Source organism: Plectropomus leopardus, chromosome 13 (assembly GCF_008729295.1).
Source record: "Plectropomus leopardus isolate mb chromosome 13, YSFRI_Pleo_2.0, whole genome shotgun sequence".
In the NCBI taxonomy this organism is placed as follows: Eukaryota; Metazoa; Chordata; class Actinopteri; order Perciformes; family Serranidae; genus Plectropomus; species Plectropomus leopardus.
The window spans coordinates 19,311,281-19,328,117 of record NC_056475.1 but is presented as its reverse complement, the minus strand read 5'-3'; the positions used below and the strand labels follow the sequence as shown (position 1 = coordinate 19,328,117).

Genomic DNA, 16,837 nt, shown 5'->3' with positions numbered 1-16,837 from the left:
TTGTAAACAATCATCCCCTCCCACTGTCTCTGCCACTGTTCCACCACACATTGCCTCTCCCCAGGGGTGCCTTAATTATTCAGGCGATGTCCCAATATGCCCTTCTCCCGCATCCTATCTATAACACCTTTCGATCGTGCTGGGACTTTGATGGAGGACAGCGTCTCATGATGTGGTTAACAATCCACCCAGCTGCCCTTTTTAAATGATAAATGTCCCAGCTGCCTAGACAGAAGTCATTTCAAGGTAAAGTTATTCTGCTGGAAATGCACTTTATGTATGTGTGAGAAAATATTATGGAGTGCAGTAGTGTAATTGATACGAAAATCTTCCTTTTATAAAGTAGTTTCTGTCTGTAAGGTCCTATTTTAGTCTTTATACATCATATAAGACTAAAAAATATTTAGTTTTTTTTCTTGGTAATCTACCAAAAAGTGCCCCGTATATTTCCAGACCTCACCGTATCTATGTGTTTTACCATTGCAGTATGTGGTGCAAATATTACAGCCTTGCCAAAGAAGCTGCATGTAGCTTTTAAAAAAAGTTAACCACACAAGCAAATATTCCACTGGCAGCTTTATGCCATAAGGTGTAGCATTTTGTGGGACTTTTCAGACATTCTTTCGTAAACAGTTCACTGAGTCAGAGAGAGGAAAACATAAAATGTGTGAAGCATTAAACAGAACCAAAGACAGAATTGCCACTCCAATGAGAATTTGCAGTGGGAGTGAGTAAGTAGATATTGTCAATGTAGTAATCTGACCTATTGCTATAAGTGGATGTGCACAGAGTAAATGTATGTACACACACACTTACAGAGGTATGTGAAGTGATTGCTTTGTCCCTGTGACCGATGATCTTTAAACCAGACACGGTTTTGGCCCCTGAGAGACATAAAGGGTTAAGTGGACGCTCATTTGGACTGGAAAGGCTTGTTTGACTGTTTCTGCAGAGAGCAGTTATTTATGTTCAGGATATTTTGTCTGCAGTGTGATCACCACTCATCTCTTTCAGTGATTTTGCAGACAAACACTTGAGTTCTTGTAATTGGCATGACACTCAGCCTGAATGTGTGATTTTTTTTTTTATAGCACTAGCTGTTGATGAGAGTTGCAGTGAGTCATGAGGAGCATGTTTTTGACCCTCAGCTGAAAAAAACACTGAAGGACATTTCTCCTCTTAACCCTCTTATGTGTGTCATGTGCGTGCACTTACGCTTTTTTGTATTTATCCTTGCATCTGTGTGTGTTTTTTGGCTTTACTGCTGCTGTGCTCACAGGGTTTAAAAACGTAATTTATTATGGTCTGAAGAGAAATCTCCGCAGGCCTCCGGTCTAAAGAGCTGAGCTAACAGAGCAGTCTGTGCTTTGATGCAGCAGGAGGCCAAATCAGATAAATATGATCAGTAGCACATACACAATAAAGTGCAGATTATCCCCTCGACATCCCCGAGGGCCTCAGCAGTGGATTACTCTCATTTGTAGTGATTTACTTTAAAAAAGTAGGTGTGTACATTGAAGATTTCAGAGTGTGAGTGAAAACACACTGTCTCTTTAACGTTTGAAATTCTCATCTGGCGCCAAGGGAAACCTATCAATTTTACATGCTGTAGTTTGACGTTGCCCCCTTGTGATGTCTCATAAAAACTGCAATCCAGTATTTTAAGATGTTTTTAATGCCTCCATTAAACGGAGATGAAATTGCACTAGGAGGAGTCAGTGTTTTGTAGTGAAAGACCATTAGCACTCAGCAATTCATTGCAACAAAGATCTGTCTTCACAGTTCAGTCTCCAGTGTTAAGCAATGTACGAACAAGAGAGAGATGACGCTGCTTGTTCTCAGTGCAGTTTGAAAAATACACATGCAAGTTTATTTGTAGGTGAAATATCTGTTTGAGTTTTTCACTTTTAAACTGAATGGCCAGTGTTGTCAGGACGATGTTATGCTTTATGTGATATGACTGTTAATGTATAATGTATTATATATAAAAAAACATTTACTCAAGGAAACATTTTGAAGATTTTCAGCACCATTTCTCATATTTGTGCTCTTTTGGCAGAGTCTTTGAAAATATTTTAAGTCATTAGTCCAGTGCCGTAAAAATCTGCAGACTTCATATCCCTCTGTATTTCAACTCTTGTCAAACCAAATGCTAAAAAATAACCAGCTCTCAGTTGTGTGCTTGTCACTGTGTGTGTGTCTGTGAAAGCACAGAAAAGGGTTTCAGCAGACCTTTCATGTTTGGTAACGCTGCAGGGGGACATGTCTTCACACAGCTAGAAAGCACCCTCACTTGTCCACTCACACACTCATACTGTAAGCACTTTCCTGGCACTTTTGGACAGTTGACAGTGCAGAGAGGCAGGAGAGCTTGTAGAAAGACACTTTCCCAAGTGGACTGAGGACCAGGGGGGATTCTGTTTGAATTGTGCGAACAAGTCACCTGAGGCATACATGACACTTTACAACCACTGAGTTTTGGAAGTGACTGTGACAGATGAAGGGAGGTTGAAATAACAGAAGTTAACAGAACACATTTGGACTTTTTTAAAAGATGACAGTGTCTTTTTCCACCTCATTTTGCTGTAAAATAACAAAAATAACTAAATATAAACTTTCTATTGAGTCCACAGATGCCCTTGTAAAACAGATAATCTAATTAGGTTTTGAAGATAACATTATTATTACAGCTTATGTGCTAAGACAAATATCTGCATGGCTACATTTCCTAATTATAATTCTAATTAGCTTAATTTCTGACCTTGTTAGCACCACTGTCAGTGTTTAATATATCATGCTGATTAAGGCAAGACATCAGGCAGCTCAAGTACCTCTTGTTTTCTATCATTAATTAGGAATGATGTTCTGACAAGAAGCGAAAGATGAAAGTTGAAAAGGAGCTCTTTTGTTTATCATTGGACGAGTTGCTTGTGCTCCAAAATACCTGCGACAAAACAGATGTGATAAAATGATCAAAGCTATCTTTAAATAGATGGGAACAAGTCTATCTATAGCTTCTGCAGAATCGAAACATGTCTGTTTTTATTTTTTATTTTATTATTTACGGGGCCAAAGTACTTCATTACTAGATTTAGCCTGCACCCATGGGTCTTCTTCAGGCTGTGGTTGCAACTTAATGAGGTTAGCCGTTTTGTCTATAATAAGGTTCACGCTCAAAGGAGGTATATGAAAACAGAAAAGCAGCAGGGGAACCTTTTTCCCTTTTTCCATCCCTCTTTATTCTCCCATCGTCAGAATATGCTGTGGTGTTGGTGAGTTGAAGCCGTATCATTGTCACCCCTATCATCATTATGCTCTTTCTCTCGCTCTTTCTCTCGTTTTTTCTCTCTCATTTGTAAAAAGAAAAAGTATCCCTCTTCATCGCCACTCATCCATGAAAAGTGTCCCCTCCTATTCCCTCCCCACATTTCCTCTCAAGTTTTGCAGCAACACTGTAGCTGAAGTATGGAAATATGAGTTGTTCTACTCCAGACCCCAACGTAGATAGGGATCTTTGGTTCCCATGGTAACCAGGCTGCAGAGTTGGTGAATTGGCACCCAACGGTGCCGGTCGACACTTTGACTCTGATATAGAGGCTCAACATGATATTTCCCGACGCTGTGTGTGCCTGTGTAAGTGTGTTTGTATGTGCCCATGCTGTGAGACTCATTTTTACAGTCAAGTATGAGTTTGCTTTTTGTTTTTTTAATGTATCCCAGATAGCTCTAGATTATCACCAGATGCTGCTGATGCTTCAGTCCAATTGCCTGAGGCGGTCCCGCAGCACAGATGCAGTTCTGATGCATCGACATTTTGGCCTCGCTGATCATTTCAAACCTGTACTCAGTTACCAAGAGGAGAGTGGTGATATCTTTTTCCATGCTATTCCTTTGATTCTCGCAGTCACATAAGGCATTGATCCCACAAACATCAAACAAGCCAAACAACAGAAGAGAAAACAAAATATTTCCCACATGTTGATTCATGTTGCAAACATTTTCAATCAGACTTGTCATGGGTAAGAGACGTTAAAGGTTGTCTGTTTTAGATAAAGTCCCAATCATCCTCAGAGATCTCAGGAGTGAGTATTGTTATTATTATCTCAAGAAAAATCCAGAACAAATCCAATGCAGTCATCTAAAAACATGATCCATAGTTTCTTGACATTTAGATTCCTTTTCACTGACCTCACAGCCTGTGTAAGCTTCCCCTTTGCTTGTTTGTGTGTCGAGACAGCCGTTACCTGATTTCCTTTCACTATATGTGTTGATGATTACTCTTCATTTTTCGACACCACCAACACATCCTACTCCTACGTTTGTTTGCTCTGAACTGGAACTACTGCAGGTGCTAATTCTGGCTTGTGGTCACCAGAGCATTATGTTCTGTGCAAAACTACTAAATAGCCTCAGGCGGAGGATGCAGTGTCCCAGCAGGTTTAAATGCTGGAATAATACCTTAGACTGGTGTATGATGATTTATTTTTTGTCTCCATAGATCAAACAGAAAATATAACTCCTTCCTCATTTCTTTAAGTTTGTAGCTCAGCCAAACTGCCAGCAGCTTTTGGCGTCCCGCTGGTACGATGAGTTTCCCGGCTGGAGGCGGCGCCACTGGGCAGGGAAGTTCATCACCTGTGTCTTCATCGGACTCCTCTACCCCGTGTTTGCTCTCTGCTACCTCATCGCTCCCAAGAGTCGCCACGGCCTTTTCATACGCAAGCCCTTCATCAAGTTCATCTGCCACACGGCGTCCTACCTGACCTTTTTATTCCTGCTGCTCCTCGCCTCCCAGCATATTGTCACCACAGAGCAGGACAGGCAGGACAGGCAGGGTCCTGCACCAACCACTGTGGAGTGGATGATTCTGCCATGGGTTCTGGGTGAGTTGGAGGGATGAGGACTGAGGGTGTTTATAGTTGAGGATGAATGTAAGTGAATGTCCTGATGTTCAAAAAAATAACACAGTGTCCACTTAACATGGGCAAAAAGACAACACAACAGTGTGTCTTTTATTCCTAAAAGATAGTGTTTTGCTCCATCATTTGGTAAATTGCACCATTACTGTGATACCCATTAGCTGAAACTGGTGTTGTTATATAGAAGACGCCTGTCAGAGGCCCAAAGCAGAGAGGTGCTAAATGTATTCTTTGGTTTTTACAAATTGTTTTTTATTTTTTCCTCGAGCACCGCCATGTAGTTTTAGTGAATTGTCTCAAAAGTTTAATGGATTGCCATGAAATTTTTCCCCCAGCATGAATTGTCATATGTTTGTTGATCCTGTGACCCATCAACTGCTGTATTTTGTATTTAGTGTAATCCAGAGATGTGGACTTGAGTCACATGACTTGGACTCGAGTACAAGTCATGGGACTTGAGTCAGACTCAAGTTACAAATATGATGCCTTTAGATTTGACTTAAGGAAATCAAAAAAGACTTGCAACTCGAGTTTGACTTTAACACCAATAACTCATGGATTAACCTGGACTCAAACTCTTTGATTTGAAAACACTTTTTACCTAACCCCAAGCCCAAACATTAAGAATTATGTTATTGAAAAAGTGTGCCACAGATAAATTAATTTCCCTTCATTTCTTGAATCACCTAATATTAACGCCAAAATGACTGCTAGAAATATTAACTGCCAGCCAATCAGAAACAAGTGTTTTTCATGGTAATGGCATAAGGACATTTATTGAAGAGATGATCAAACAGTTGTTGTATTTTTAGGATTCATCTGGGCAGAAATCAAACAAATGTGGGATGGTGGTTTCCAAGACTACGTCCATGACTGGTGGAACCTGATGGACTTTGTCATGAATTCTCTGTACCTAGCCACCATCTCCCTCAAGATTGTAGCCTACACTAAGGTATTTAATTATCTATGAGTAGCAGTGAAATAAACAGGTATAGTGTAGCTTTCTTATGTTCTCACTTTGTGTTGTGTGTTTGCCATCTTTTTGTCCTGTTCAGTACAGTGGTAGTAAACCCAGGAACCAGTGGGAGATGTGGCACCCAACACTAGTTGCTGAGGCAGTGTTTGCCATAGCAAACATTTTCAGTTCCCTGCGCCTCATTTCACTGTTCACTGCCAACTCTCACCTGGGGCCACTGCAGATCTCTCTGGGGAGAATGCTGCTGGACATCCTGAAGTTCCTCTTCATCTACTGCTTGGTAAATATGCCATAATCTTCTGCCTATCTTAAGCCGGGTTGCAGGGGCAGCAGGCTGAGGAAGGTAGTCCAGGCGTTCCTAGGTCAGCCATGAAAACCTCTCTACAAGTGGCATCCAGGCATCCTGATCAGACACCCAAACCACTTTAACTGGCCCTTTTCAATGAAAGAAGCTGCCTCTGTACTTCAAGATCAATTTGATTGTCTGAGCTCCTCACCCTAACTCTAAGGCTGAGCCCAGGCACCCCACACAGTAAACCCAGTGAGGTCACTTTTATTCTCAATCTCATTCTTTCATTTTCTAGACAAAGCTCATAACCATAGGCAAGTATTGGGACGTTGATGGGTCGGTAAATTGAGAGTTTTGCCTTCCGGCTCAGCTTCTCCAAACTGCCCGTCCATCTCTCACTACTTTACCCTCAAGACCTGAAGATACTTGAACTCACTCCAAACCCAGAGGAGGAAATCCACCATTTTCCATTAGAGAACGATGGTGTCAGACGTTGAAGTACTGACTCTCATCCCTTTCTCCAGGTCCTTTTGGCTTTTGCTAATGGGCTAAACCAGTTGTACTTTTATTATGAAACCAAGGCTTCAGATGAGAAGGGAAAATGCAAAGGCATCCGCTGTGTGGAGCAGAATAATGCTTTCTCAACGTGAGTACACGAGTCTAAACTGGCTTGCATGCATAGTGTAAAAGTGTGAAATTGTGAAGTTTAGTGGCAAAGAAAGAGAGAGTTGTGAGTCATGCAAAATGTGTGAAAACTCTAAATAAAAAATTCAGTTGCTAAGAGGAACTGATGTTTTTAGCTGAATCTGAGTAACACTTATCTTTACCTTGCAGGTTATTTGAGACACTGCAGTCTCTCTTCTGGTCAATCTTTGGTCTGATAAGTCTGTATGTGACCAACGTTGATGCCGACCATCAGTTCACTGAGTTCGTAGGCGCCACTATGTTTGGCACCTACAACATTATCTCGCTTGTGGTGCTCCTCAACATGCTCATAGCCATGATGAACAACTCATATCAGCACATTGCTGTAAGCACAGATTAAACACACTGTACACAAAAATTCATATGAGCGTGTGTAATAGATCGTGTTTGTGTCGACAGGGCTTCTCATGTACCCTATTCTCGGTTTCAGGATCACGCAGACATTGAGTGGAAGTTTGCCAGGACAAAGCTGTGGATGAGTTACTTTGAAGAAGGGGCCACTCTGCCGGCCCCGTTCAACATCATCCCCAGTCCTAAATCATTCTGGTATCTCATGTGTTGGATCAAGAGACAAGTGTGCAAGAGGACAAGATCCAAGCGGCCAGAAACGTTCGGAAGTCTTGGAGTAAGTCAGGTGTAATACACTGAAAAACACATTTATATGAATTTCACAGAGATAAAAAGGCGAAAAATGAATAAATGAAACAAAATTTTAAATAAACTTAACAATTAGATATAAAACATTTTTATATCTAATTTTATATCCAAACAATTTTAAACAATTAAGATTTATAATTATATTTACTTATATTTTTCAAGACAATTGGTTTCCTAGATTTTTTTAAAGTAAAATCAACATGATAGATTTTACAGTGTAGCTGAGGGTTACCTGCTTGGCAGCCATAATTCTCCAGTATGCTCACTCTATGCCCCACAGTGCGGAAGATCCAGGTAATTTCATTTCACGTAAAACAAGGTTTTTTGTCTTCATGTGCCTGTTTAATCGGAATGAATGGGGGGCCTGGCTCCAAAGCTGTATCTAGTTTTCTTTATACATCCATGGCTTCTTTGCTATGGTCTCTCCCCCCTTCCTGCCTCTGTGAAACACATCCCTAATGGTGTACCAGTGAAGGAAAATCACCATAGATACCACAAACTACACAATATACTAATATACTAGAGAATACATAGAACATTTCCTTGCGGTGATAGGCTTAATGAGCACTGTGTGAAATTGTTTGGCAAGAGCTTGAATGTATTGTAACAGAAATTCATTTATATGTAAGAGTCCTGCACTCCAGCTTTAAAGAGTAGAAACCACTTTTTTTCAGTAGATAGAGATCTAATTTTAGAGCTTACTTTTCTGTGTTGCAACACTCAGGGGCCATATGCAGTGAGACCCACAGACAGCAAAGTTTAATACAAATGTGTGATGCTGTGAAGAAAAAATTAAATATGCTTTTTCTCTCATCTCCTACTCTTTTACTAACTCATCCTCCCTGGCATATGATGTCTGTGCAGAAGCGAGCAGCAGAGAACCTGAGGATAAACAATCAGTATCAGGTAAATGTAGTCTCTTTCAAAGCAAGCTGAGAACATCGCTGTCTTCTGTGTGTGCGTGTGTGGTGTGTGCGGTGTGTGTGTGTGTGTGTGTGTGTGTGTGTGTGTGTGTGTGTGTGTGTGTGTGTGTGTGTGTGTGTGTTACCCTGCAGGGCTGGGTGGTGTGTGCGGTGTGTGTGTGTGTGTGTGTGTGTGTGTGTGTGTGTGTGTGTGTGTGTGTGTGTGTGTGCGTGTGTGGTGTGTGCGGTGTGTGTGTGTGTGTGTGTGTGTGTGTGTTACGGATCACACACTCTGCTCTCCAAGTGCCTTTCTACACTTTCGATTCCCATCTGTCAATAGAATGCCTCTGCGATGTCTCATACAATAGGCCTAACAATTACACCCAGTGGGATGTTCATCGTGCTCTCTGTAGAGGATTTCCCATTTGCTCATATCTGCAGGTGGTTATTGTAGAAATTTTATTTGAGATACAGCTTGAAATATAATTCCTTTTGTGTGCATACATTTCTCATATTTTTTCCTGGCTGATTGACTGAGAGTTTTGATATCGAAACAACACTTTTCTTCAATATTAGCAGATGTTTCTGTGTTCAAAAGCCTTTTTTTCTCACTGACGTAGGAGGTACTGAGAAACTTGGTAAAACGTTATGTGGCTGCCATGATCAGAGATGCCAAAACAGAGGAGGGCTTGACTGAAGAGAACTTCAAGGTAAGAACAGTTCTTGCAGAGAAAAGAAAAAGCTGTTATAATCAATATTTACATTTTGAACCCACAAAGAATTACCACCCAACTCTGCATTCAAAGCAGGATTTTGTAGCATCTTTCTGTTAATTGTTTCGATTTTGCGGCCCAGAACTCTTACTGCCCTGAGCAAACAGTTGAAAAAGCTTTTTATGATACCTGTTCAGCACCAAATGGCAGACAGGCACACTTAGCAACTAGCTGGTGAACATAGTGGAGCATTTAAATGTTAAATAGACATGGACTAAATTGTGAGGGGGTCCCTCTGGATTTCACCTGCAAAATGTCATTTAAATGTCATTGCGTGCCAGCCAGGAACATGACCACAAAGAAAATGCAAACTGAACTACAAAACAAATGCAAAAGAACTGTATGGACACACAAAATAACCAAGAGGAAAAATAACCACAAAAAGACACAAAATAACCAAAATAAGATGCACAATTCCCTCAAAGAGACATTAAACGACAACAGACATGCCAAACTACCACAAGGAGAAACAAAATTATCACAGAGACACAAAACCACAAAAAATGACAACAAAGACACACAAAACAACCAAAAAAAGAGGAAAAACTACCATGAAGTCTGTGTCTTACTCGTTTACACAAGAGGTTGCGGGTCCTTTTGCATATCAGTGCCCAGAGACTCATTTTTTCATACATTTGCACATGTAAATAGCCAGATATTTCTCTCAGGAGCTGGTTGTGATCAAAACCTGAGCTAAAAGGAGAGTGAATATTGGTTTTACAGTCATCAGGTGAGGACAAACGTCCAAATGACTTAGTGTTGCTTTATGTCTGTTGGGTGTTCAAAAGGGCTACAGTTTACTAGCAAGTTTGCCAAACCCACTTTAAGTAAGTAGCTGTTGTGTTTATTGCTTGTCTCCAGTACCCTCAAGTGGCCAAATATGTCAGTTACTGCAGGTTTTAAGAAAACTGAATTGCAATATTTAGTTTTTGGTCAGACACCTGAAATTACGTTTTCCATACACAAAGAGTTTAATCAGCCACCATTTAGCAAAATAGACCTTTGGCTAGTTAGGACATACTGTCAGTTATTAGTCAACTGTGATTTTGATCTTCCAAGACATGAATGTGCCTAAAAATATCCCACAGTAGAATGTTCTTTTATGTTTTTTGAGGAAACATAAGTGCTGTCATTATCTTATGAATTACCCTTGTCCGCTTAGTATCGACTCAGTTAAAATTCAATACGCTGCAGATTGCTCTGCTAATACAGCTGGGATTAATTGTCCAATGAAAGGCATACGTTTATTGACCACGTAAGTTCACTTTTTGCTTTTCTCTCCCAGGAGCTGAAACAAGATATCTCCAGTTTTCGTTACGAGGTGATGGGCATGATGAAGACAGGGAAGCCTGCACTACAGGGTGCAAAAGCCAGCAGCAGCTCAGTGGAGTCCAGTTTTGCCTACCCCAACTCCTCGCTCAAGGTCTCTCCATCCCCTCAGAGCAGCCAGGGGAAAAGCAAACTCAACCGATTCAAGATTATTGCATCCATCCTCAAGCAGGGTTCTTCTACAGCTTCACCCCGGCCGCCTGAAGCCTCCAATGGTCTACCCAATGGACTTGTAGTCTCTGAGGAGAGCTCCAGTGAAAAGTCAAGCCAGAAGAGAAATTCCCCCAAAGATATCACTGACTTTGGCTTGTTCCAGAAACACCACTGGGGTGGCAGCGAAGCCGCATCCGTTGCAGGAGAGCTTTCCAGAGAGATGTACTCTTTGTCTGAGGAAGCAGGGGAGTCTGGGGGCTCAGACACAGAGCAGCAGGACAAAGAGCGAAAGGGAAGAGGTGGGGATGAGAAGGGATTCCTGCAGACAGAAAAGGAGGAGGAAGCTGCGGTAAATGGGGCCCCAAATGAAAACAGTGAGGTCTCGAACACCAACAGCTCGGATGGATGTGGAAGAAAAGAAACAGAGGACAAGGATAAAGAGAGTTTACCCTGCAGTGACTCAGTAGCTAGTGGATGTCTGTCATCTAGAGAAGAAGCATAGGTTGTGATGTTACATGAAGTTAACTATACAGGCCAAGTAATGCTGGACGGAGAGACTGACAATCAAAGTGAGCTACAAGTGAGGGTGTTTGTTTTGCAAAGAGTCTAACTTTTCCAGTTATTACTACACTAATGATCAGCTCTGATCTTTGGAGACTCAGGGAGGCCTTTGGTTCAAGTGTTTTCAAAGCTGTTATATTAGCAGTGGAGATGCAGCAAAGGTAAACGGAGCTCTGTGTGAGCATCGCAAGGATTAAGATTAAAGGATAAAGTCATTTCATCTTAACTCTGACTGTCCTCCCCCTAAAAACGACCCCATAAGTCGTTTGTACAGCAGCTTATTATGCCCCGTACCTCTTGTGGCCATAGTAATGGACTGAATGGTAAATGGACTTCATTTATAGCGACCACTCATAGCGCTTTATTCTACAGGCACCTTTCGTTCCACTCACATCCATTCATACACTGGTGCCTGAAGCTATCATACAAGATGCCACCTGCTCATCAGTCAATCATTCATACACATTTACACACCAATGGCACAGCTATTTGGAGCAAAGTAGGATTCACTATTTTGCCCAAGGATACTTCGTCACAAAGACTGCAGGGGCGGGGACCTTCTGATTAGTAGATGACTGCTCTACCTCCTGAATCACAGCTGTAGTAACATTATGATAGGAGCAAAGGAGGAGGTCATGTGATGTAGTACATAGAGCAACAAGGTCCGCATATAGAGGAGGTTGGGGTGGTTGGCTGTGTCAAACAAACACATGACTTTGACCCAGGAGACCACTGTGTGTGTCCCATGTGAAACCAAAAGTTAACGTATAAATGTAAACGCATCATGTTTGTAATATGTTACCTAAAACATGGTCTTTTCCTAAACCTAACCTCATAGTTTGTGGCCTAAACCTAACCACGACTGTTTCACAACGTTAAACCTCGCGTTTAAAACTGTGACTGTTAACGGTCATATCTGTTGTTTTTAGGTTAATTACCTGCTACTGATAGGGGTATTTATTTATTTAAATGCTACTGTGGGTTGTATTAGAGGGTAGAAACAAATGACCTATGTGGTCGTGTGGGTTGGAGGACGTATTGTTATTTCCTTAAACTGATCATTTCCTCTCGTTGTAACCTCGCGATTCAGTATCTGACTTGTGCCCTTCTGTTCAAGTTTGCCATCATTCATTACTTTCTCTCCTTCATCAATCTCTCTCTACCTCTTTCCCTTTCCCGTTTATTTCTTCATTGCTTAACTCTCCCCATCCTTATTTCACTAGAGCAATAGATGTGTTTGTTTTAGACCCAACTCTCTGCCTTACTCTGTATGTTTCTGCACTTTACACACTTTACAGTCTGGCATACAGTATCTCAAAGATGTGTCAAGCTCTGATCATGCAACAATTCTGTCAATGTTTTTCTATGCAAAAACCTGGGATTGTGATTATCATCATTCTAAGGAGGACAGTGGTAGATTAAATGGTGACAGTTCATGATAAGTGTTCTCATATGTAAAGTAGAATGTGGCCGCTGAAGAATAATATGAGATATACAATATGAACACAGCCTATCAACCATTTAAAGCAACATATTATTCATGTTTTATCGCTACTCTAGAAAATAAACTTATTATTTTGAAGAGATTTGCTGTTTTTAACTGATACATTTAGATGTAATGTTAGTTTAAATGAATGATGTTCTAGAAATTAAAACATAGATCAAATACATTCTTTATTTGGCTTATTTTTCTTTTGTTCAATGCAGATTGCTGACAGATGTCACTTCGGAGGATTTTACTTTACGCTGACGATATTATATTCTATATAGCTGCTCGTGGGTAAGTGTTGTATATGTGCTGTTTGTTTAAAAATAATGATGTTTAAGAGCGACTTATTTGTTCTTTCATAAAAGCTTATCTATTCCAATGAAAACCTGTGAGATCTTCAAAAGAAATAATTTTAGAAAAACAGACTTGGTTTGGGTTAAAAAGTTGCTTAAAAAAGCTCAGCCCTATTTCCTTCACTGTATTTATAGCAACACTTTGTATGGTGCCCATGCATTATAAACATACTTAATAATGCGTTATAGTATGCTTATAGCATTGTATAATTATAGTTAGAAGCACTCATAAATATCCATAATGCTTTGCAGCAGTAATCATAACATAAAGCATATTATAATGATTTTTAGGATCAAGTATCATAATACTTACATAATGTGTTGCATATTGTTATTGCTTTTAAACATTATGAATATTTATGAGTGTTTCCAATTATACAGTGCTTAGAGGCAGATTTTATTGCATTTTAAGTATGCATATAATGCATTATGGTTATATTGTCATCATAGAAAGTGTTACCAAGACTTTCAAGCCATGACAGCATAACGACATAGTACCATGACCTAGTCATCAAATGATGCATGCATACAAGGATCTTTTAACAGCTGACATGTAGCTCACACATTTATATTTGTTTGGCTAGTTTAAAGTCTGTTATTAACTTGGCTTATGCTCTCAAAATAAAATAATAATGTCCACAAGGTTCACTCCTTTCCTGAGGCTCCAAATTAAAAACACATGCATACAGCATATAATGAAGGATGGTGCAGAGTGTCTGTGGCTTTGTGGCAGAATGAGTTACAGGCCTGTGGTTATCCACGGTAACTGTTCTTGGTAGATTATAAATTACATCAACAACATTATAAACCAGAAATATTTCATAATTTCTATTAAAAACATCTAGTTTTGATTTTGTTTATTGCAAAATCTTCTTTCAGTTACATTTTAATGTACTGCCCTTAATACACTAAACTTTATATGTCAAATTTTTTAGTTTTAACTTCCCTCTTGTTTTGAATGGAGGTATTGTTAAATATTGTTAACATGTTAAATATTCATAATGCTTTGTGATTCTCAGAAGCGTGTGAGTGCATTAATGGCTTTAGACAGAGTACTGCCCAGAATTACTGAATCCTTTCAAAAAGCTTTTTGTTTATTCTCCAACAACAATCTTACCATTAACAGCTGAAATGTCTTTCCATTAGTTCAAACAGTGAGTGCAACAAAACACACAACCAGTGGAAACTGAAAATGTGTCATCTCTCTGCCAAGATGTTTCCACTTCATGAGCTGACACTGAAAACTCTGTTGGTCCTCTGAGCTGCATGACATCGTTAATCAAATGTGTATTATTCTTATGAGATTACATTATATTAATTTGGGAATCATGCTCAAGAACAAGAGAAGCGAGGGATTAACACCAGCCACTATAATTAATGTGTGGCCCAATGTGTTAATCTTTCAGGCTCATTTGTCCAGACTTTAAGAGTCTTCATGTGTGAATCTCTTTTTCAGTGTAAGACGCAGTCCCGATTTTTGCTTAGATTTTTTTCTGTCTCATTTTCTTTTGCAAACCTATGTTATCAGCAGAAATCACATTTTGTGCTCATCAGCAGATTGCAGACATTTGCAAAGTAGTTCCTTTCTCACACTGTGAAACTGGCTGATTAACTTTGCCTTTTTCTCCTTTAGAGACAAGTATTTGTGTGTGTGAACGTGATGTTTAACCCAGGAACCCAAGCCATTCGTAATGACCCTCTGTAAGTGGAAAAAGATGTAGAGAGAAAGACAAAGAAGTACTTTTCTTCTCTTAAAATCCGTGCAAAGAACAAGAAAAGCTCAGCAGATATCACAGGTTCCAACAACTTTGTAACACTTTCCTGTTGCTTCAAACAGAAGGCAGTCTCTCTGTTCAAAAACTCATGCATGAAAGCAAAATCGTGCCGTGTGTTCTCCCACAGACTGGACATTTTTGTGTTCTCTGAAGTGGCTGCATTCTGTCACTTTACTGTTTGTACTTCAATAACTTCAATCGCCGAACAAGTGACCAAGCGACTGAAAAAGAGATGAAATATTCAACAGATGATGAAACTGCTCTCAGTGTGTGATCAAAAGCCTGCACTGAAATGCTCCTGGGTTTGTGATGCATCTTTCAGCTGCTCTGAACCAGCTGACACAGATGTAGAAACACTTGAATAGAAAGCACCCAAACGAGCCCAAATGCATGCAGTAGTGGAACATAATTTTTACATGTACATTTACTCAAGTACTGTACTTAAGTATAATTTTAAGGTTTCTGCTCAAGTATTTTACTTGAGTATTATTATCCATTTTATTCTGTTTTCTACTATTACTCCACCACCTTTCAGAGGTAAATACTGTACTTTTTAATCCACCACATTTATTTTAAAAACTTTAGTTACTAGTTACTTAATTGATTTATATTTTGTATCAATAATCTAAACTTGCAAATAGGTTATAATTCTGATAAGTAAAGCCTCCCAGCAATATATAGATGCATTTTAAATTACTTCCACTTTTACCAGCTGCAACATTAAAGTGGTGAACACAAGAATGCATCAATATTTATAATTTATCAATATAAAATATGAATCTGAACTACAATCTAGATAATTACAACTTTTACTTTTGGAACTTTAAATATATTTTAATGCTAATGCCTTAGTACTATTACTTTTTAATGCATGACTTTTACTTGTAACAGAGTATTTTTGAATTTTATTACTACTTCTCAAGTAAAAGATCTAAGATCAAAGAATATTATGTTCACTGCTGTATACATGCCTACACTCTCAGCACTTTAGTCTTATTCAGTAATATAAGTATTATGTAATGCTACATATTAGTTTAAAGTTTTGTGTAACTTTCACTTATGACCAAACAGACTGGTCCTAAACCTCTATTTTTTCCTTCAGTACTTACATATTAATTTGATACCTTTAAAATTCCCCCAAATATCTGAGCATATGTTGAATCAAAATTGATATTTAATTTTAGAAAAAAAAGAAAAGAAATCAGATTCCAGTAATTTGTGATGGTGAGCTTTTTCTCAATTATTTTCCTTATATTGAAAGGAATTCTGTGTTCTTATCCCTTCGTGTCCCACCAGAAATGACCTGTGTAAGTCAAAATTTGGAGGAAAAAAAGGTGCAATTTCTGCATGCTATAATCTGTATATATTCAGTTATAACTAAATTGATTAGAAAAAACTATGGGTTTTATCCCACAGCAAGGGACAGAGAAGTGAGTACCTTGTGCTTAAAGGCTCCAGCAGCGACAGTAACAGACTGCATGCAGTATATTCATGAACCTAATGCAAACAGACATGCATGTACACTTTATACGACCACATTTTGTTGTTCCAAATCTGGCTCATGTTTGTAAAAGTTAAGAATCCACACACATATGCTTCATAATTCCAGTTAGATTTAATAAAGTAAATAACACAATAAGACTTGCTGAACACACACATGCAAAAATAAACAGGCACAAACATGTTTCACTCATAAAAACATATAAAAGAATTTAGTATGTAAATGCAGATCTGTTGTACAAGTCCTTACCATAAACCCAGAAACTTGTTCCTGTTGTTACTTGTGTTTATGCGATTTTGAGAACTTTGTGTTTTCCAAATTACTGATGCCTCACACATGACTGCACTGACAAGTCTCTCCCACTAGGGGGAGGTGTCTTTTTAGGATGGGGTTCCTGCTCTCTGCTTCCTCTGTACCATAAAGCTGCAGCAGAATCTGAGATCCCAAACAACCAC

At 39.3% G+C, this 16,837-nt stretch overlaps 1 protein-coding gene across 1 annotated transcript in view; it reads left to right on the top strand.

Moving 5' to 3' along the window:
- Positions 1-11,282, top strand: part of LOC121952136 (short transient receptor potential channel 4-like) — a 30,464-nt gene extending 19,182 nt beyond the window's left edge. Inside the window, exons 7-15 of the mRNA XM_042498645.1 lie at positions 4,538-4,883; positions 5,732-5,871; positions 5,975-6,175; positions 6,709-6,830; positions 7,019-7,214; positions 7,320-7,514; positions 8,411-8,452; positions 9,069-9,158; positions 10,507-11,282. Of these exons, the coding sequence (XP_042354579.1) occupies positions 4,538-4,883; positions 5,732-5,871; positions 5,975-6,175; positions 6,709-6,830; positions 7,019-7,214; positions 7,320-7,514; positions 8,411-8,452; positions 9,069-9,158; positions 10,507-11,205 (2,031 nt within the window). The 3' untranslated portion in view covers positions 11,206-11,282. The remainder of the gene's footprint in view (positions 1-4,537; positions 4,884-5,731; positions 5,872-5,974; positions 6,176-6,708; positions 6,831-7,018; positions 7,215-7,319; positions 7,515-8,410; positions 8,453-9,068; positions 9,159-10,506) is intronic.
- Positions 11,283-16,837: the final 5,555 nt, after the last annotated feature.